Genomic DNA, 22,611 nt, shown 5'->3' with positions numbered 1-22,611 from the left:
TCACAGCAGAGTCTGGTTTCCAACTGCTGAAAGCTCCCATGTTTCTAGATTACAACCAGACGTTACACATTGTTCAGCAACTGGCAACATCACAGGGTTTAATCCTGTTGTGTGACCCAGACAGTGGTCCCACAGCCCTGGATTCACACAGGCAAATCCTACAGAGGCTGAGACAAACCACCAGGAGGAGGCAAAACACAAGGACTACAATGTAATCAAAGACTTGAATCATTGTAACTAATTACGGGGAAGAGCAAATCACTAACCCATTGTTTAAGGGTCTAAAACACAATACAGAAGAGTAGTTTGATAAGAAACAATCTTACTGTCAGCTGGATCACGTAGAGCATGACCCTCAGTCCATTTAAAACATGTTATAACCAGAGACTTTTAGATTGGCTGTGAGACAAGTCTGATTAGTTTAAACACTCGTTTGGTTAATGTAAGTGTGGTTATTAATTAAAATACTGGGGTGGGAGGAGAAAGGTAAAGGACATACCTTACTACAGCTTTGAAAGTCCCTGCATTCAAATGGATCCTCCATTCCCTACACCCAGTGCTAGTTTATGTCCAGACTGCAGGTCCTGCCAGGAAGCATCAGTTAGATGGCAACTTCCCTTCAGAGGCTGTTCACACTCCTCCTGTGGAGACCATACTAACATGTATTTGTCAACCAATATTTTAACAATCAGTGTATATTCTGTGGGAGATGTTTAACTCGGGAATTACAACCAATCCCTCTTCTTTGGATGGCAGCAGGTCTACTTAGATGGATATGAAACAGTTGGATTTTTCAAGTGTCAGATGCTTACTTTAAAGGTGGGACTGACACACAAGATAGGTAAAGGTGGGATAACGAAAACCCAAGGCAACGGCGGCTGAATTTTCCTGTGCAATCAGAACAGCAGCGTTTGCTTTGTTTTCAGTGCAGTTTATTTGCTCAGAGCAGGAGAGTGCCACTCACAAGCAGCAGCAAAGCTGACTCACAGACAGAATGGAGTCAGGCACACAAAGGGAAAGGGATGGTGGATCAGGACCTTGGACAGTTCCTTCTTCTCCATCCTTTCTTCACACCAAACTCACCTCTATTATAAAATGTTAAAGGGTCCATGACATGTGGTACTTGTGTGACACGGAGCCCCACTGGTGGGGTTCACTACTCAGTCAGCAACTCATCAGACCTGACAAACTCACTATACCTAACACGGTATTTGCCTATACAGAATGTTATATAAGGTATCAAATGAAAACTTAGATCATAATGGTCATCATAATCATTGTGGGGTGTTTGTGTGGGTAACAATGAAAAGTTCTAGGTGTACACTGAAAATACGCCCAATCCACGAAACTAGGCAGAGCTGGCAAACAAATTTGTCCGAGACAAAGGAAAGTTGAGTGGCTTGTTGGCCTGGGTCTCGAATGTAAATGGAGCCAGGTGAACCAAAACAATGAGAATGATATTTGCACATTGAGGCAAAAGGGGAAGCCAACTGACAGAAGAATTAGAAGAACACAGCAAAGACAGCATCATCCCCACCCTGAAGAACTATCAGTGGGGAGAGGAACCTTGTCTGGGGGCACACTCCCAAGGGTTACTGGACTACAAGAGGAGGGGAAAAGACATTGTGGTTAGCCATCTCTTAGGGAACAGAGAGATCAACGCTCTTTGCATCCATGAGATCTGGATTCTGGCCCAAGGGGTGGGTGTTTTGTGATGCTAAGAGGCAGCATTAGGTGAGAAAACTACCTTAGATAAGGATTGTCCTCGGCTGATCTAACAGGTCGATGTGTGCACTGTCTCGTTGGAGATAGCAGACTTGGTAACTTCTGCAAGTATCCAGTGACGGGGCTGGACACTGCAGAGGAATGCTCTTCAAGGGGTGCTGGAAGTTGGGGGACACTTAGTGTTAACCTGCCAGGCAAGGATAGGACTGGCAGAGGCTTGAGGAGAGTGTTTGAGTGGCTGAAAGGCCGGTGTTGCTTGGGAGCTGACGCCAAGATTCCCTCCTGCTGCAGGTAGGGTGTTAAACAAGGACACCCACAGGTGTTAGCGCCCCACGAAAGCATCACAACCTGTATGTGGACTCCAGGATGTAGAGGCCTTCCAACAATTCAAAGAGTTATTTTAGTCGTCACCAATGAACTCTTGAGTTAAAGTGACCCATCACATGCTAAACACCACAAAACAAGCTCTGCAATCTGGGAAGCTACAGACACAAAGCCAGGTTTGGTAAAACAATAGCAGATCCTTGACTGAAGTCACAAGCGCAAATGAGTTTGTCCACATTTGTCCATTCCACCAAAACTAACAGTTTGGGCTGATTGCTGCATCAATGGCAGCCTCTGCTCAAGAGAGCATCAGGAGTAGAATAGCAGGGGGCTACAGCTCAGGACTGAGGGGCAGGGGCAGAACTGTGTGTGTGTGTGGGGAGCACAGGGCTGGAAATAGCAGGGAGCTGCAGGTCAGGACTGAGGGGCAGGGGCAGAACTGTGTGTGCGTGTGGGGAGCACAGGGCTGGAAATAGCAGGGAGCTACAGCTCAGGACTGAGGGGCAGGGGCAGAACTGTGTGTGCGTGTGGGGAGCACAGGGCTGGAAATAGCAGGGAGCTGCAGCTCAGGACTGAGGGGCAGGGGCAGAACTGTGTGTGCGTGTGGGGAGCACAGGGCTGGAAATAGCAGGGAGCTGCAGCTCAGGACTGAGGGGCAGGGGCAGAACTGTCTGCGCGTGTGGGGAGCACAGGGCTGGAATAGCAGGGGGCTGCAAGTCAGGATTGAGGGGCATCAGCCGATCTATGTGCCTTGGAGCATATCTGTGACTGCCCATGGTATGCTCATCCCTGGCCAGCATTATCCAGTCCCTCGCTTTCATGGGAACTACATTCTCTGCCAGATGAAACCCAGGAGCTCCTGGGCATGCTGTCATCCCTCCAGGGAGTGCACACTGCACAGGGGATGTTCTGGCTTCGAACGCGTCTTGTTTAAACAAACAATAACATAGTATAGTCACTGCAGTTGATTAAAACACACAACAGACCGTGCACCTTTGGGGTTACTATAGTAACGGTTTTCACCAAGACCCAGCTAACCACACTGTCAATTCATCTTCAACAGCCGTCTGCAGCTGCTTAAGTTACTTCTTATTGCGGCTGTATCTCACGGAGACCCTTTGTTTCCCCACACTCTGCTGACAAGCTTCCTTGGTCAGCTGGATTATTGCCGCCACACCGAAAGGTCCCAGTTAGACGACAGGCTTGCAGGAGGCACCTTGTCATGCCAGACTACGTGGGGTCAAACATTACAGCCGTTCAGCCAAACTGTCTGCCCTGCCAAAGCCACCAGACTCAGGGGATTTATTCCCCATCCCCACGCTAACAAACGCCTCTCTAGAAGCTGTTTCAGGGGATGGGCCGACAGAGATTGAATCCCCAACTGCTCACAGCAGAGGGAACCTGCAGGCTCTGACTGCAACAGGAAGGGCTTTCTTTGACACTGCCAAGGGAAAAAGGTTCGCCTTTCTGGGGGAGGATGTGCCCTGAGGTGTCCCTGTCAGCCTTCCACTCAGACACCCGGGTCAGGGTGAGCCACCCTGCAAGCAGAGGAATGCTCCCACAGGAGCCCATCAAACAATCCGTTCTAGCCCCATCTAGTCTATGGCGCATCTTATACTGCGCTCCTCACTGTCGTATTCGAGTGCCTTCCAGCTGTGCGTCCCGCAACATGACTAACATCTGTCACAGGTTTGTTCTCTCATCCTCTCACTGGTAGGAGAGGTGTGTGCAGTGGAATGTCTTGCTTTACACACACACAGAGAGACAGACACACACACAGCCCCATGCTAGACAAGGCAAAGTCAAAGGAACGTAACTTGCACTCAGAGCAGAAGGGGGTGAGGTTTGTGACGGTCCTCAGGTCCTGGGAGAGTTCATTCCCTGTCTTGGGCTGGTCCCTGGGAAAGCTCCCATCTCCTGCACAGATGAGCTTTACCCTTATTGTAGAAAGTTCCATTGTGCCAGAGGAATGAAGTCGCCGACCATGGTCTTCATCCAAGAGCTTTACTTGATCTTTAAGATATCTTGGGCCCAGGCTGATAAGGACTGAGACCTTGAACTTGAGTTGACATTCAATGGGGAGTCAGTAGAAGGAGTGCAGGACAGGTGTTATGCACGCGTGGTAGCCAGTGCTGCCGTGGAGATGGACTGAAGCTTTCTGTACCAGGTATATTGTGGTGCTGTAATCCAGCCAAGAGAGGGTGAAGCCAGACCACTGTTCATCAGGATGGGGTAGAGACTCCTAAATAACCAGATATGGCAGTAAGCGTCATGGATAAAGCTACGTTTTAGTCACAGGTATTTTTAGTAAAAGTCATAGACAGGCCACAGGCAGTAAACAAAAATTCACGGCCTGTGACCTGTCCATGATTTGTACTATATATCTCTAACTAAAACTTGGGCCAGGGGGCCGTGGGTGCTCGGGGCCGGGGTCCGGAGGTGCCGCAGGTGCTCTGGCGGGGATGGGTGGTGGCACATGGCTCGGGACCCCCGCTGGTGCTGGAGGAAGGGGGGCTGGCAGGTTCCCTAACCAACTCCATACAGCTCCCCGGAAGCGGCTGGCATGTCCTTGCAGCTCCTAGGGGGAGGGAAGGCCGGGGGGACTCCACACGCTGCCCCCGTCATGAGCTGCAGGGGTGGTGCCTGCAGGCAGGGGCAGTGTGCAGAACTACCTGGCCCCTCCGCCTAGGAGCTGCAGGAACATGCTGGCCGCTTCCGGGGAGCCCCCCCGAGTTAAGTGCCGCCCCACACCCCAACCCTCTGCCCCAGCCCTGAGCCCCCTCCCACACCCAAACTGCTCCTTCTGCTGGCCCAGGGGCTGCCCAAGTGCTCGGGCAGCCCCGGAGCCAGCTGCACTGGCTGCTGCAGCAGTCACGGAAAGTCACGGAATCCATGACCTCCGTGACAGACACGCAGCCTTACTCAAGGATGCTGCTATAATGTGAGAGCTCAGAGTCAGTGGGACATGCATGAGCCTCCTCTCCTATGGACACAAATAGATCAGTTGTGTGTGTGTGTGTGTGTGAACCTTCAACTGCACCACGGTTCCTCACGATGCTTTCCTCTGCCGTGCTCAGGATCCGCTTCAGCCAACTGTTCTTCACCCCGAGCTGATCTCATCCAGGAACTGGGCCATCGTGGCGGTAGTGGTGTGGGCATGGGCTGAAGGATCAGTAGAGCTGTGTCTCATCTGCATATTGCTGGCACTTGAGTCCATGCAGTTTGACAAGTTTGCTAGTGGTTGCATATAGGTGTTGAACAGGACCAGAGAGAAAACTGTTTCTTGTGGGTCTCCACACGTGAGGGATCTAGTAGTGGAGGTGGAGTCTTCCATCACTACTGCTCGGTGAATCCTTCCAGGAAGAGCTCTGTCATGGATTCACAGTGTCTGGTCTGTGCCCCAGCCCGTACCCAGTCCCTTGGGAGTTACCCCTTTAGTATGCCAAACTCCCAGGATCCACATAGTTCCACAGGGGTGGACCCATGGCCTCCATGACTCGGAGACTGGGTCTTTGGACAGCAGCAATCCATGTCAGTCTCCCTGGCTCCTTGAATGAATCCAGCCAAGCCAGAATTCTGTAGGAGGCTTGTCCTTGCCCCTTCAAGGTGAAATGCTCTCACTCAGTATGCGTAGTGTCACCAGGCAGCCTTTTCTAAAGGAGGTAACAATTTATTAGTCACCTAGCATACAGAATCTGAAAGGCCTTAAGTTAGCATAGAGAGGGAAAGGTTAAGATCCATGGATCACGTGACGACTGCCTGTTTTGTTCATTCGCTCTAGAGCACCTGGCATTGGCCACTGTCAGAAGACAGGAGACTGGGCTAGATGGCCCGTTGGTCTGACCCAATATGCTCACTCTTTCGAGCCATGCTGCTGTCGAAGCCATCTTGGCTCTCGTCTCTGTCCCTTTTCCTTTGGTTCCAGGTATCTCTGTGTGCTCAGCTCTTAACACAGCCACCTGACCCCTTTCCCTTTTTTCCTCCAGCTTGGGGTCACTGCTCTGCTTCCCTGCAGGGGAGTGGAGGGAAATCTCTTTTCTCTTGGTTGTTGGTCACTAGGTCTTTAAGTCCCAGCCATTGGGACTCTTCTGGATCTTTCATTCACATGTGTAGACTTTATTCAGCTTGTTAATGACTCTAGTCTCCAACCAGGTTGCTATGTGAGTCAAATGCCTCATCCCTTCTCTTGACTCCATGCACAGTGATGCAAAGCCAGTGGGAAACACAGGTGCACACAGGAATCATTAAAAAATTACCAAAATTCCCACATTCATCACAGGCTCAAATAGTTTTACCCTGGACCCCTGAGCTCCCTCTGCAATGAGACAGCTCTACCATATGGTCAACAGTGTCAAATGCTGCAGAGAGGTCCAGGTGGATGAGAATGGATGTATGCTCTCAAGTTTGTGGACAGCAGATCCTCCGCTGGTGCTGCTCATGGCATCCCTGAGAAGTGATACATGTTGTCTCTGGCAGCACTCAGCCTGAGTGAGAGAGAGACATGACTTCTAAAGCAGTGTCAGTGGAAACGAACTCTTGGTTCTCTGTTCACTCACAGACCCATTCACCCACCTTCCCTTCCCCCACTGCACCAAGAGGCACCAACGCATGCCCCTGTCTGCTCTCACCTGGGGAATGTGCTGCAGGGGTGCTGTGCAGGGGGTTTCCAGACAGAACAAGTTCTACCTCCACATGCTGAAAACCAGGGAAGTACCCAAGTGAAAGCTATAGGGCCTCCCTTCTTTCTTTCCCTCTGTTAAAGATCCCTCCACATCCACAATGGAGCCCCACAGAGGCTCCCATTCCCTCCACGTAGATTTGTCAAGAACAAATCATGTCAAACCAACCTAACATCCTTCTTTGACTGGGTAACAAGTCTTATGGCTGGGTGGGTGAAGCAGAAGAGGTCATCTATCTCGTCTTTAGTAAAGCTTTTATACGGTCTCACATGACCTTCTCATACACAAACTACAGAAATATAGCTTAGATGAAATTACTATACAGGTGGGTGCAGAAATGGCTGGAAACTACACAGACTAGTTATCAACGGTTCAAAATCAAGCCGCAAGGGCAGACTGAAAGGGGTCCCGCAAGGATCTGTCCTGGGTCTGGTTCTTTTCAATATCTTCATAAATGATTTGGATATTATGATTATGATTTGGCATAGAAAATACACTTGTAAAGTTTGCAGATGATATCAAGCTGGGAGGGGTTGCAAGCACTTTGGAGGATAAGATTAGAATCTTATCCTTGAGAAAATGGAGAAATGGTCTGAATCGCATAGGATGAAACTCAACATGGAGAAATGCAACATACTACACGTAGGAAGGAATAATCAATTGCAAAAATACAAAATGGCAAATGACTGCCTAGAGAGTACAGTAGAAAAGGATCTGGGGGCTATGTTGGATCACAAACTAAATCCTGGTCTACACTAGGACTTTAGGTCGAATTTAGCAGGGTTAAATCGATGTAAACCTGCACCCTTCCACACGATGAAGCCCTTTATTTCGACTTAAAGGGCTCTTAAAATCGATTTCCTTACTACACCCCTGACAAGTGGATTAGCGCTTAAATCGGCCTTGCCGGGTCGAATTTGGGGTACGGTGGACATAATTCGATGGTATTGGCCTCCGGGAGCTATCCCAGAGTGCTCTATTGTGACCGCTCTGGACAGCACTCTCAACTCAGATGCACTGGCCAGGTAGATAGGAAAAGAACCGCGATCTTTTGAATCTCATTTCCTGTTTGACCAGCGTGGCAAGCTGCAGGTGACCATGAAGAGCTCATCAGCAGAGGTGACCATGATGGAGTCCCAGAATCGCAAAAGAGCTCCAGCATGGACTGAACGGGAGGTACGGGATCTGATCGCTGTATGGGGAGAGGAATCTGTGCTATCAGAACTCTGTTCCAGTTTTTGAAATGCCAAAACTTTTGTCAAAATCCCCCAGGGCATGAAGGACAGAGGCCATAACAGGGACCCGAAGCAGTGCCGTGTGAAACTTAAGGAGCTGAGGCAAGCCTACCAGAAAACCAGAGAGGTGAACGGCCGCTCCGGGTCAGAGCCCCAAACATGCCGCTTCTATGATGAGCTACATGCCATTTTAGGGGGTTCAGCCACCACTACCCCAGCTATGTTGTTTGACTCCTTCAATGGAGATGGAGGCAACACGGAAGCAGGTTTTGGGGACGAAGAAGATGATGATGATGAGGGTGTAGATAGCTCACAGCAAGCAAGCTGAGAAACCGGTTTTCCCGACAGCCAGGAACTGTTTCTCACCCTGGACCTGGAGCCAGTACCCCCCGAACCCACCCAAGGCTGCTTCCTGGACCCGGCAGGCGGAGAAGGGACCTCTGGTGAGTGTACCTTTTAAAATACTATACATGGTTTAAAAGCAAGCATGTGAAAGGATTACTTTGCCCTGGCATTCGCGGCTCTCCTGGATGTACTCCCAAAGCCTTTGCAAAAGGTTTCTGGGGAGGGCAGCCTTATTGCGTCCTTCATGGTAGGACACTTTACCACTCCAGGCCAGTAACACGTACTCGGGAATCATTGTACAACAAAGCATTGCAGTGTATGTTTGCTGGCGTTCAAACAACATCCGTTCTTTATCTCTCTCTGTTATCTTCAGGAGAGTGAGATATCATTCATGGTCACCTGGTTGAAATAGGGTGCTTTTCTTCAGGGGACACTCAGAGGAGCCCGTTCCTGCTGGGCTGTTTACCTGTGGCTGAACAGAAATGTTCCCCGCTGTTAGCCACGGGGAGGGGGGAGAGTTGAGGGGGTAGCCACGCGGTGGGGGGGAGGCAAAATGCGACCTTGTAACGAAAGCACATGTGCTATGTATGTAATGTTAACAGCAAGGTTTACCCTGAAAGAGTGTAGCCACTGTATTATAAAATGTGTCTTTTTAAATACCGCTGTCCCTTTTTTTTTCTCCACCAGCTGTATGTGTTTCAATGATCACAGGATCTTCTTCTTCCCAGAGGCTAGTGAAGATTAGAAAGAAAAAAAAAACGCACTCGTGATGAAATGTTCTCTGAGCTCATGCTGTCCTCCCACACTGACAGAGCACAGACGAATGCGTGGAGGCAAATAATGTCAGAGTGCAGGAAAGCACAAAATGACCAGGAGGAGAGGTGGCGGGCTGAAGAGAGTAAGTGGCAGGCTGAAGACAGGGCTGAAGCTCAAATGTGGCGGCAGTGTGATGAGAAGAGGCAGGATTCAATGCTGAGGCTGCTGGAGGACCAAACCAGTATGCTTCAGTGTATGGTTGAGAGGCAGCAAAGGCAGCTGGAGCACAGACTCCCGCTACAGCCCCTGTGTAACCAACCACCCTCCTCCCCAGGTTCCATAGCCTCCACATCCAGACACCCAAGAACGCGGTGGGGGGCCCACCGGCCAACCAGCCTCTCCGCCACAGAGGATTGCCCAAAAAAAAAGAAGGCTGGCATTCAATAAATTTTAAAGTTGTAAACATTTAAAGTGCTGTGTGGCATTTTCCTTCCCTCCTCCACCACCCCTCCTGGGCAACCTTGGTAGACATCCCCCTATTTGTGTGATGAATGAATAAAGAATGCATGAATGTGAAGCAACAATGACTTTATTGCCTCTGCAAGCAATGATTGAAGGGAGGAGGGGAGGGTGGTTAGCTTATAGGGAAGCAAGAGTGAACCAAGGGGCGGGGGGTTTTATCAAGGAGAAACAAAGAGAACTTTCACACCGTAGCCTGGCCAGTCATGAAACTGGTTTTCAAAGCTTCTTTGATGCGTACCGCGCCCTCCTGTGCTCTTCTAACCGCCCTGGTGTCTGGCTGCGCGTAACCAGCAGCCAGGCGATTTGCCTCAACCTCCCACCCCGCCATAAACGTCTCCCCCTTACTCTCACAGATATTGTGGAGCACACAGCAAGCAGTAATAACAGTGGGAATATTGGTTTCGCTGCGGTCTAAGCGAGTCAGTAAACTGCGCCAGCGCGCCTTTAAACATCCAAATGCACATTCTACCACCATTCTGCACTTGCTCAGCCTGTAGTTGAACAGCTTCTGACTACTGTCCAGGCTGCCTGTGTACGGCTTCATAAGCCATGGCATTAAGGGGTAAGCTGGGTCCCCAAGGATACATATATGCATTTCAACGTCCCCAAAGTTATTTTCTGGTCTGGGAATAAAGTCCCTTCCTGCAGCTTTTGAAACAGACCAGAGTTCCTGAAGATGCGAGCGTCATGTTCCTTTCCCGGCCATCCCACGTTGATGTTGGTGAAACGTCCCTTGTGATCCACCAGAGCTTGCAGCACTATTGAAAAGTACCCCTTGCGGTTTATGTACTCGCCGGCTTGGTGCTCCGGTGCCAAGATAGGGATATGGGTTCCGTCTATGGCCCCACCACAGTTAGGGAATCCCATTGCAGCAAAGCCATCCACTATGACCTGCACATTTCCCAGGGTCACTACCCTTGATATCAGCAGATCTTTGATTGCGTGAGCTACTTGCATCACAGCAGCCCCAACAGTAGATTTGCCCACTCCAAATTGATTCCCAACTGACCGGTAGCTGTCTGGCGTTGCAAGCTTCCACAGGGCTATTGCCACTCGCTTCTCAACTGTGAGGGCTGCTCTCATCTTGGTATTCATGCGCTTCAGGGCAGAGGAAAGCAAGTCACAAAGTTCCATGAAAGTGCCCTTAAGCATGCAAAAGTTTCGCAGCCACTGGGAATCGTCCCAGACCTGCAACACTATGCGGTCCCACCAGTCTGTGCTTGTTTCCCGAGCCCAGAATCGGCGTTCCACAGCATGAACCTGCCCCATTAGCACCATGATGCATGCATTGGCAGGGCCCATGCTTTGAGAGAAATCTGTGTCCATGTCCTGATCGCTCACATGACCGCGCTGACGTCGCCTCCTCGCCCGGTATCGCTCTGCCAGGTTCTGGTGCTGCATATACTGCTGGATAATGCATGTGGTGTTTAATGTGCTCCTAATTGCCAAAGTGAGCTGAGCGGCCTCCATGCTTGCCTTGGTATGGCGTCCGCACAGAAAAAAGGCGCGGAACAATTGTCTGCCATTGCTTTGACGGAGGGAGGGGCGACTGATGACATGGCTTACAGGGTTGGCTTCAGGGAGCTAAAATCAACAAAGGGGGTGGCTTTATATCAAGGAGTATTTCAGGCAGGACTTCATGGAGGGTTCCAATAAGAAATGGTGCACCTAAGTTATTGTTCTATTGGAACAAGGAGGTTAGTCTGGCCTCTGATTGATACATGGCTAGATTTACCTCGCTGCACCTTCTCTGTGAGTGACTGCAGTGTGACCTAGAGGAATGAGTCCCCTAGACAGGGGACGGGGGGAAGCAAATGAGTACGAAACAAATCTGGTCTATTTCTTGTTTTGATCCACTCCATCTATCTTTTACATCTTTGGCTGGCAGCAGACGGTGCAGAAGGACTGCATGCCATCCTCATCTCTTGCCTGCCCGGCAGAAGATGGTACAGTACGACTGCTAGCAATCCGTATTGCCTGCCTGCTCACCATAAGACAGTTCAATAGGACTGACTGCAGGACTAAAGAGAATGACCTGGTCAATTCACTCCAAATTTAGTCCCTGCGCCCATGTGTGACCAGGAGCACCTCGGACATGACGATGACGGCTACCAGTCGTATTGCACCGTCTGCTGCCAGAAGGCAATGGGTTGCTGCTACTGTGTAGCAATGCCATACCACGTCTGCCAGCACCCAGGAGACATAGGGTGACGGTTACCTGAGCGGGCTCCATGCTTGCCGTGGTATGGCGTCTGCACAGGTAACTCAGGAAAAAAGGCGTGAAATGATTGTCTGCCCTTGCTTTCATGGAGGGAGGGAGGGAATGGGGGCCTGACGATATGTACCCAGAACCACCCGCGACAATGTTTTAGCCCCATCAGGCATTGGGATCTCAACCCAGAATAGGGCAGCGGAGACTGCGGGAACTGTGGGATAGCTACCCACAGTGCAACCGTCCGGAAGTCGACGCTTGCCTCGGTACTGTGGAAGCACTCCGCCGAGTTAATGCACTTAGAGCATTTTCTGTGGGGACACACACACTCGAATATATAAAACCGATTTCTAAAAAACCGACTTCTATAAATTCAACCTAATTCCGCAGTGTAGACATACCCTAAATAAACTAAATGTTGCAAAAAAGTGAACGTCATTCTGGGCTGGATTAGCAGGAGTGTTGTAAGGAAAACATGAGAAGTAACTCTTCCACTTCAGTCAGCACTGATAAGGCCTCAGCTGGAGTACTGTGTCCAGTTCTGGGCACTACACTTCAGGAAAGATGTGGACAAATTAGAGAAAGTCCAGAGGAGAGCAACTAAAATGATAAAAGAGCTAGGAAAACATGACCTACGAGGAAAGATTGAAAAAATGGGTTTTTTTACTCTGGAAAAGACAAGGCTGAGGCAGGACATGATAATAGTCTTCAAGTACGTAAAAGGTTGTTATAAAGAGGAGAGTGATATATTATTCTCCTTAACCGTTGAGGACAGGACAAGAAGCAACACACAAATTTCAGCAATGGTTGGACATTAGGAAAAACTTCCTAACTGTCAGGGTGGTTAAGCACTGGAACAAATTACCTAGAGAGGTTATGGGTTCTCAGTCATTGGAGATTTTTAACAATAGATTAGACAAACACCTGTCAGGGATAGTCTAGATAATATTTAATCCTGCCTCAGTGCAGGGACTGGGCTAGATGACATATTGAGGTCCCTTCCAGCCCTACATTTCTATGATTTTCCCCCCACCCTACACAGCCCGTTTTCCTTCTCTCAAGACTAGGCAACACTAACTCCTCCCATTCATTACAATAAAACGACCTGACCACAGGCTGTTTCTGCATTTATGCTTTATTAACCATTTATTGTTTGTATTTATTTTACTCTCACATTACAATCTCGGAGTTTATTTTTTTTAATATCTTTTTTATTTTTGTAAAATAAATAGAGATAAGTGAACTTTTAGGTAGGATGCTCTCCAGAGCCTTGGTTAAACTTCATGATTGAATTTTTGCATCAGACCTGTGAAAACAGCGCCCAGACACGCACAAACGCTTAGATGAAAGCTCAACAGGCAGAGTCAGTTAAAAACCATACTCCTGGCTGCACAGGCTGGGAGGGCGCTCAGGGAATGCTGGTATGAAGACAAAGCAGCTTCCCACAATGCACCTTTGCATTTTGCCAGGTATCGCTTGTTCTTTAAACAAATCCACTGATTGAGGTTAAAAATCTATGGTGTTTGTAAATAGTGCATGTTAGTCAGTTATCTGCAAATCCCAACCTCTGTCTCAATGCTGGCCAGCACGCCTGTCCTTGGCCATTCCCTGAGCTCAGAGCCACACGCAGAGGGACAGGCATGGTAATCAGAGGGTCGAGACTGGTACCACTGCAACAGACACTGGGGCAAGTAAACCTGTGTGTAACAGCAGCTCAATGGGCCACCAAGAGAGGCAATTTTTTTTTAAGCTCTTCACTAACTTTTGGAAGTCCACACCGTAGAAAAACACAGAGGTTTAGGTAAAACAGCAGCTCCTCCAGATTTCCTTCCATCGCTTTCAATTCAGCATCCTGTGAGGTGGCCCCTAGATCACCCTAGGGTACAGAAGGCTGCAGTTGTGCTTGTGAGTGGGGGGAGCGCCCCAGCTGGGGTACCTGCCTCAGTCCCCTCAGCTCAAGCCACCTTGCAACAGGAATACTTTGAGATTTGCAGACAGCAGCGTTTTACTATTTGACTTTTAATGGCAGAGCACAACAGTCTCCTGGGTGATTGTGATGCCATGGCATTGCCTGGCTGCATTCAGGCTGCGTGAATGCTGAATGAGCATCTCCGGAAGCAAAATGCTCTGGCATGTTACGTGCAGCGACACGGTCAGCCATCCCCAGCTGAGTTCAGTGGGGGAGGTGAAGCTACTGCCCACAACAAAAAGCAACAATGTTGTTCATTTCTTTTCTCATTAACACTACTGTCATTGACTTAGGTACCTCTGCTGGCCTGTGAGTAATGGCGATGCCAGAACCAGAATGGAGAGAGTTTTCCTAGCTTTGGATAGCTTAGCATCATCATTGTTACTTTACAGGGTTTTGTTCTTCCCGCCCAGCTGATTCACATCTAGACAGTACTTTACTGGGGAAATGCTCCCTTCAGCTTTGCCACCTCCTTCCCCAAATCAATCTCCAGACACATTCTGGATTCCAAGGGACAGGAATCTTCATTACCAAAAGGCATGAAAGGAGTGGGAGAGGGTATTAGCTTTCCCTAGAGATTGGGGACAAGATGGTCTTGCACAAGGCAGAAGGATCTGCTGTTGGCCCCTCTCCCTCCAGGACGGCAGTGATTCTCTTGTGATCAGAACATACACATGGATGCCCAGATGTGTCAACACACAAGGACATGCCAATACAATGCGTATCTGCCTGGGTTCATACAGACACATACAAATATGCCCAGATGCATATACACCAAGGTGCATGCAAATGCACATGTATACAGCTGGGTGCATACAGTCACGTATGAGAAAATGTTCACGTCCATTAGCTAGCTGAATATTAGCACTTCTGAGCAAAAGGAAAGCCTATGGTTTAAGGCAAGGCTACAACAAGCCCTCTCTCTGTCTGTAGTTGTCAGGACATCTCATGTGCTTTGGGGGTGTACTGTGGGCAAAGGGACAGCGACTCCTGAAACAATGGAGTGAATAAGAAAGTCTTTCACCCCATTCATCTGCACTGACATACGAAGGTGCCCATGAACAGAAAGTAGTGACATCAGTGACGATCCAATTTCCTTTGGGCACAGATGATGTTGCTCATTTTCTTGGTTCTCCTCCATCTGGATGCAGAGCTATATGGCCTGTCAGTGTTCCACACTGCTCCTATTCTCCTTACCTGCAACCACCTTCCCTCTTCCTCCTCGCTGCCTTGCATGCTGATCCACTCACTCTGTCTGTACTTCCACTGGAGAAGGAACATGAGAGAGGGAGGCCAGCAAGCACAGCAGATGATTTCCTGTCTCCCTTCTCTCTGTTACACACAGATTGCTCAAGACTAGGTGTGATATTCTGCAGGCGGCCAGCTGGGATCCTGTTGTCTGCCAGAGGGACTGCTCTTTGGCACAGGATACGTAACAGAGGGGTCACTTGGTAGGGTGAGAAAGCATGGAGCTGTAGGTGAGTCCTGACTTCATTCCTTAAGTTACCTAGACCCCCATGAAACAAAGGAACAAAGACTGAAATAAAAAGCCCCTCACAAAGGTATTGTCTCATCCAGTCCTTTGGAGCCTTGGAACCATGTTTGTAACAGAAGCAACCATTGAAAACAAAAAAGAAATGTTCCTTTTCTGTAGTTTTTAGAGGTTATGGCTGAAATGAAAACAGGAGATAGTCTCTCTTTCCACCTCTCCAAGTCATCAGTAGCTGAGTCAAAAGAAAAAAATATGTTCAGGTTATGGGTGGCAGCAGCAGCAGCCAACACTAAACATTCACGTTGATCATTTCTCTATCTACATTACAGGTGAGGCACGGCCCTGCCCGCTGAGACTCTCCCTTTCTCCAGTGAGGCTGCTGTTATCTGATCCGCTTTTCCACCGAGTACACTGAGATGTAGTAGTCATTGCTTCCAACTGCCAGGTGAGGCTGTGGGACAGAGAGCAAAGAGGTGAAATATGCAGGAGTCATGGGGGGAGGGAAAAAGAAAAGAAAGGGGCAAAACAATTTGGGCTACAAGATACAAATCAGCCCAGGTGGTGAGTCTCAGCATTCTGAGCAATGCTGGCCAGATGCTAGGGAACTCCTAGCTGGGTCTGCCCTGGTAGCTACAACAGACTGTTTCCTCCACCTGTCCCAGGCTATATGTCATTGTTTGTCACTGTTTCAGCTGAAGGCAAAAATTATGGTGGCCCTTAGCTGCCAACTTCTACTACAATTCTTCTAAATGATCAGAAATGTGTTTGTTACAAACAATCCCCTGGATTGAAAACTAGCACACTTGTCTATCGAGAACCCCAGGAGCAAATTCCAGGCTTCAAAGAGACCAGGACTAGAGGGTTTCTTTGTTTGCTTATTTTAAAGGAGACAAAATTTTCAGACTTGCTAACCCCCTCTTCCCAGCACCCAAACCTTTCATTAGGTGTTGGGCTTCTTGCAGGGTGATTTCCCACTGCAAAAGAGCAGCAGACAGATGCACAAGCTCCCCTTTATTGCCTTCCTCCTCAGGATGTAAAATGCACATCCAGAGAAACCACTACCCCAGTCCCCCCCACCCCGCCCCCAGATCGGAGGGCCAAAAGCATGTTACATCATAGCTCTTCTTCCGCTCACTGCTCTCTCCACTGCTTCAGGCTCTTCATCAAATGCCACTGTCCTTTCTCATTAAATGTAAACCACTTATGCCCTGACCCTTCAAGGTTCCAACATAACTGCCTCATTTAACTTTCACCTGCTCCCTATTCCCCATTCAGCTACTTTCTGCTCCTCCTTCTATCTCCCTCACCTATTCCCATCTCCAGCTGTCTCAGGCCATACTGCAAATGTGTGACATCTCCTAATTAAACAACTACCAGACACCCTCATTCCCCTCCTTCTAAAGAACAGTGCAGAGTCACCTGCTCTGCGACACATTCCCATTGCAAGACCTCTCTCCACCCTGTTTTGTTCTGAATTTTAAGAACTCTTGCCTTTAGATTGTGCAGGAACGCTTATATTTTCAGCAGGTTTTTTTTTAGCGCACAGCCCCATGCACACCTACAGTGTTATATGGTGGTGAGGTGGGTTCGGTCTACATTGCTGAGTCAGCAGCCACTTCTGAGGCATTTGGTGGTGGTATCAGTTTTAGAGGAAAAGCAACAGAATAAAGAGGTGCTCCGTAATCTGGGCTAAATTTTGGCTTGTCTCCTGCATATGTGCTGGTGGAGAGAGCTGGCTCCTGTAGAGCAGGATGGCGGTGCTCGCTGAGTTCTAGGCTGACACACCTTACAGAACAGCTCTGGCATAAGCTGTCATGAGCGAAAAGCTAAATCAAGAGGCAGTTCCAGAGCGAAGTGAAAAAATGGGCAGGCAACCAGAGATCAAAAATGGCTCCGAAGTTTGGAATCCTGTTCTAGCCCTTAGTGGGCATTTCTGCACCTTAATAAACTGCTGCACACTTTGGTGCAACGGGCCGTATTTGCACAGGTTCGGCCCCAGAGCAGCATGCACTGCTGTTGGGATAGGATTGCACTGCACTGACAGAGCAGGGTGGCTTCCTGGACGGAAGCAGCTAGGTTGCAGGTTAGGAACTAAGGTGCACTTGTGTTGGGCAAGACTGTGCAGCAGCCCCCTGTACAAGAGGAGGTCTTTAGTCATTGTGACCAGCCCCTTTTTCACAGAACTTCACTCAGAACTGCAAAAAAAAAATTCCGAAGTGAAAAAGAAAATACAGACCCAATGAGGATGGAAAGCCAGGCAGCTGATGGCTCCGACTCTCTGTCCCATAAATCCATCATAGTATTTGATATTGTTGATCAGCTCTCCATTCCCATTGTAGATTGCAGTGAACTGATTCATTGAGCCACTGGAAGGAAGAGAGATCACCATATACTCACCACATTCTGACAATATTCTTCATTTCTACATAAAAGGTTTTCTACTCACTACTGCTTGGCTATGGAGACGGGAGTCATTTATAAAGCAAAAGTGTGTACCATGTGTTCTTATAAGCAAAGAGATTGGTTTTAATCCATGCTGCAGCAGCCTCAGCACAGAGAGATTTATAGACAGGCTCGAACTGAGGATCTACCCGTTCTGCTGTAAATTCAAGATGTAAAATATATAGAGCCAATGAAAGTGCATGTTCCCCTAAGGCGGTTCTCCCACAGCTACCATGGCACCGTGATCGTGAAGTGGATGCTGGGGCCCCCCTCTCAGCCCTGCCATACACCTGCTGCCTTTGGGTAGGGAGTCTGACACATTGAGAACTGGCAACACCCTGCACCATCACTCTGAGTCACCAGTGCAAAGGTTTCAACAACACACAAAAGGGTTAAAATACCTGAACTGCACACATGGGAATGAAGCGGCACTGGTCATAGCAAAGGGGAAAAAGAGACATGAATGGTATTTGTAATGATGGATTTCGTCTCTCTTTGTTCCACAGAGGAGGTGGGATGGGGTCAGAACCTACCATGCAAACAGATTGGCCTGTGGGTGAATGTCCAGGGCGGTCAGCCCTTTGACTATCTGAAGGACCTTCACAGACTCTGGCATCCTGGGGTCGAAGAAACGGACATCTCCATTCACACTATCAACAGAGGAGGTTCACAACATTAGACTCTGTCCCACTGGAAGTGCAGCCTCAAAAGCCCCAGAGAAAGGCCACTCACTTGCCTGTGAACAGACCACCATGACGCACGGCAGAGCCATAACTGGGCATTTTAGTGCCCGGGGCAAGCAAGCCTACTTGTGCCACCTACAGTTCTATTCTGTCATTTCTTTGCCCCTGCGGCTTTGCGCCCTGGGCAGCTGCACTGCCCGGGTTATGGTGCTGACAGAAGGACTACACCTGAGGAGAGATTCAGCCCAGTACCACCTCTCCCCGTCTATGTCCCGCATTGTGACCTTATCCACCCCAGCATCATTTGTTTCCAGCAGGATCCACAGTAGGCTAGATACTGTACACACACAGAAAGGAAAGAATGTTCACTGTCCTGAAGAGTGACCACTATCTTACCCCACCCCCATCGACATGACAAAAGTGCTTCCATTGGTATGTCGCACACAGTACAACAAGCCATGTATGAGGCCCCAGTTCCTTTTCCTCCATCCAGTGTGACTGCTACATTCCAGCAGCAGGCAGTAATCCAAGGGGCTTCTATGGAACTGCCCATTCTGCCAGTTATTTGGACTCTGGTCCATAAGTCCCCTGCTGTTCAGAGTACCCTTTGGAGCAGATGTCAGCAAATGCTGATTAACAGCTTGTATCTTCTAAGGGTTGATCCAGGCAACCTACCAGTGCAGAACAGAACTGGCCCTAGATACGGCCAACAGGGTAAGGCAGCAACAAAGAAAAGATTCATAGCTGCTCTGACCCAGTGAAACAGACACCAGGGGATGAGATAAGCAAGATTTAAACTGAATAACAGCAGGTTCTAACTAGTATGAGGATGTCAGACTCCACTGGGTCTAATGCTGCTGAGAGGCCCAGTGATAACCAATAGAGACAGCGATCCTGAACCAGCAGTAATTAGAAGGACACTGGTCACCTTTAACACAGCTGTTTCTGAACTGTGGAGCTTATGTAAAGATGACTGAAACGTCATAGAAATATCAGTCTGCACAAGCGGGGGCTGGAGAATTTCAAGGAACTAGCCCGGCCCCAAACAATGGGATTTTGAGATCAGATGAAAATTTAAAAACTCAGTTGCTGATTATTCCTTAAGCAGAGGGGTTATTAAAGCTAGATTACTTTATAGGCACAGGTGGCTCTCTGTACCGGACATGCTGTTCCCCACCCCGTCCCCACCATTGACATATTTTCCCCACAATTAAGCACAATTAAGAAGTGAGTCTAAGGCACAGCTAGCCGGGCCTACCTCTTTCAATGCTCTATGAAACTGTAAAGCTGAGATTTTGGAGTAAGAATCCTTAAGGGCTACTAGATACTAGGACAATCTAATCATGGCACTAGCGGTTAGATCAAAATGGCTGGACAACGGGCCACATGACTATCCAGCCTAGGTGTCATGATCCCTTTAGCCGTATGAGTGAGCTTCCCCAGGTGATCTGGTTACAATGGTCAATTCTAGGTTATAAACTCATTCTCTCATGTTTTTTGATCCAGATGAGGGTCCTCTAGGATTTCGCTGGGTAATTATTGCCAGCATTGCCGATTTAGTGACTTTTTGGTTTCCCTAGTGAGAAAATAAGTGTCCAAGTGACCAGTGATAAATCTAGCGACTGTCACTGCCAATCACCCTACCATTCAGAGAAAGATGTCACCAATATGTATAGTAACAAAATCATTCACAAACAGCTCAAGTGTTAATAAAATCCATTCCATGCTCTTTTTACTACATTGTGTTGCACACCAAGTCAATGTCGTTACGTCTCAATTGAGCACGTCCTCGGAAGGAATCGCATTCCAGGGCTGCTTGTGCAGAGATTGCTACAACCTGCAGGCGAGGAAATGAAGTCTGTGGAGGCTAATTAAATACTTTGCTAAAGCCAGGCGCACGTTGGAGAGAGAAGCACATTTGCCAGGGCTTGTTTTTATCCAAATGTTCTTTCTCTCCACTCTGTAGTAGGCAGCACACCCTGTGATGCAGGGTAAGATGGCTAATGAAGCGGGCTGGGCGGGGGAGGCAGGTTAGCTAGCGAGGAGAGCCGTACGGACGGAAGGTGGGGTGGGATGAGACAGGGCCATGGCCCCAGTGGAACGGGGGGCACCGTGCCTCCAGGGATGAAGCCCTTACTACAGGATCAAAGGCAGAGCTAGCTTGATTTCAATTCCCCTTTACTCCTTCCCCTGGCTTGGCCTGGGGTTAGCTGCCCAGCTGTTTTCAGAAATCAAACCCTGGAAGTGCGGGGAAGGGGTCCAGCGAGCGGATTTTTGTTTTTAAATCTACTTTCTTGACTCTCTGTAACACCAAGCTCAGGCCAAGCGAATGCCCTCTTCCCCCCGGCTCTGGGCCCTCCCTTTCGCTAACCTGCTGGCTCAAATCCAGGCTGGCAAGAAAGGGAGGCTCAGCTGAAATTAACCAACCCCAGCCGTACTGGGCTGCAGTGTACAGAACGCCCTTCCCAGTGACCAGAAGGCTGCAGTTTCCTTCCCAATGAGCAGAGGGCGCCCTCCTGATGATGACGGTGTACTGGTGTAGTTGCTCCTTGCGTGCAATAAAATGTAGTAAGAGCATGGAATGGATTTTAACAACACTATTGAGATGCTTGTGAATGATTTTGTGACTACACTCGTGTGTGTGTGTGGGTTTGTCTGGTGACTTCCTGCTATGTGGAGTTGGCAACACAAATGTCTGAGGCACTTCAGGAAATAGTTATATTGGAACCAGTTGCTGGTGAGAATTCTTTTATAAAAGCCACTCTTCATGGATACTGTAGTTATTCTGAGCCCAAAGGCATTCCTTTCTGGAGAGGAAATGAACTGCAGGATGGCTTGTTTGACCACAGTCCTGTTGCTTTGGGATAGGGGACCGGACATTTTCTCCTGTCTTTCTGACACTGCTGAGGAAGATGTGGTGGAGAGGAAGCGAGGCATGCAAGGCAGTGATGCCGACCTGGCTCCCTGGGATTGCTGAGGGAGATTATGAGGAAGATTAAAAACTCTAACACAGGAGAATAACAAATCTGGCAGATGCACCATCTAAGCCCCTTTCTAAAAACCGTGATAAATTTTGCCACTCTATCCACTGCCTCCGGAAAGCATTACGTCCTGGAGAATTAGGTTCTGTTTTCATTCTGTAAACAAGGAAGAAGAGCATCTCTGTGGACAAACTGCATCTTTGTGACTGTAAATTGTATTCTGCTGTCCCTTTAACAGGCAAATAAATATCGGCTGCTCTCCACACAGTATTTACTGAGCAGCAGAAATGTCTTTATGTGTAGAAAATTGCTATATGGTGAAGTAATCCAGCACAGCAATATGCCCAGAGGATGCAAAGTGAACGTCCTCTCACCTAGGACCCCCACAAGGCCATTTGCAATAAGGAAGCAGAAACAGAGCATACAATGTCTCCTTGAGCCCCCTCATTCACTTCCAGGTAGGCTACAGGTTTCTTTCCTTCTCTTTCCCTTCCCTCACCAAGTTTTGGAGCAGGAGTTAACTGCTGAGCTGAAATGCCAAAGTGCAGAGCTTTACCTTCTTTGGTGTTGACATATCAGTGACCAATTTTTAAAGGGAGGGGAAAATGTCTCCAATATTCAAGACCCTTTTACCTGACACTCATGATGTTGCCTTCAGGATGTTTCTGCAAATATGCTTTCACAACCCAAGCTGTGTGCTCCCGGTAGGTCATGACGCGGCTGAGGAGCAAGCAGAGAAAGGGGAAACTTTTTGGAAGGAAGGCAGAGGAAATCTGAGGAGGCACAGTGAGCTCCTCTAATATCTGCAGCTGGAGCTCTGCAGCTAGGGACCTTCTGAGTCCTGCTGGTTGAAATCACGGAGGTGAAGAAAAGGGCCATTCCTTCTCACACCTCTGGCCTTTGTTAGCAAATCTGGGGGCCTAATGATGCAGGACATGATCCTTGTCACTAGGCAGGGAAGTACCACAGAGCTCCGAGTCAGCTGAGAAAATCCCATAACCAACAGGCAAGGTTGCTGAGGTGGGATAATATTAATGAGCGGGACTGGGCACACAGGTACCATAACGAAGGCTATAAAGGGCTCACTGAAACATTACAAAGTCTTTCAGTGACGCATTCTAGTTACTGAAGCCAGTGTGACAGCTGGCAAGTGCACTCTGAATGTGGAGCCTTTGCGACAAGAGACCAGTAAGACTCAGGGTGGAGATCATTTGCCAGTCAGGGGGACTGCAGTGGGCTAAAGGGA

General features: G+C 48.7%; 1 protein-coding gene across 3 annotated transcripts in view; it reads right to left on the bottom strand.

The window, feature by feature from the left end:
* Positions 1-12,915: 12,915 nt before the first annotated feature.
* RPTOR (regulatory associated protein of MTOR complex 1) overlaps positions 12,916-22,611 on the bottom strand; it is a 314,905-nt gene continuing 305,209 nt past the window's right edge. For all 3 annotated transcript variants that reach the window (XM_048818846.2, XM_048818851.2, XM_048818847.2), the window contains 4 exons: positions 21,999-22,085; positions 18,235-18,351; positions 17,496-17,625; positions 12,916-15,710 (listed from right to left, as the gene is read on the bottom strand). In XM_048818846.2, coding sequence (XP_048674803.1) covers positions 15,642-15,710; positions 17,496-17,625; positions 18,235-18,351; positions 21,999-22,085 — 403 coding nt within the window. In that variant the 3' untranslated portion in view covers positions 12,916-15,641. The remainder of the gene's footprint in view (positions 15,711-17,495; positions 17,626-18,234; positions 18,352-21,998; positions 22,086-22,611) is intronic.

Source organism: Caretta caretta, chromosome 14 (assembly GCF_965140235.1).
Source record: "Caretta caretta isolate rCarCar2 chromosome 14, rCarCar1.hap1, whole genome shotgun sequence".
Lineage (NCBI taxonomy): Eukaryota > Metazoa > Chordata > Testudines > Cheloniidae > Caretta > Caretta caretta.
Note: the sequence above shows the minus strand (reverse complement) of the source record. Positions and strands in the feature narration are given on the sequence as shown.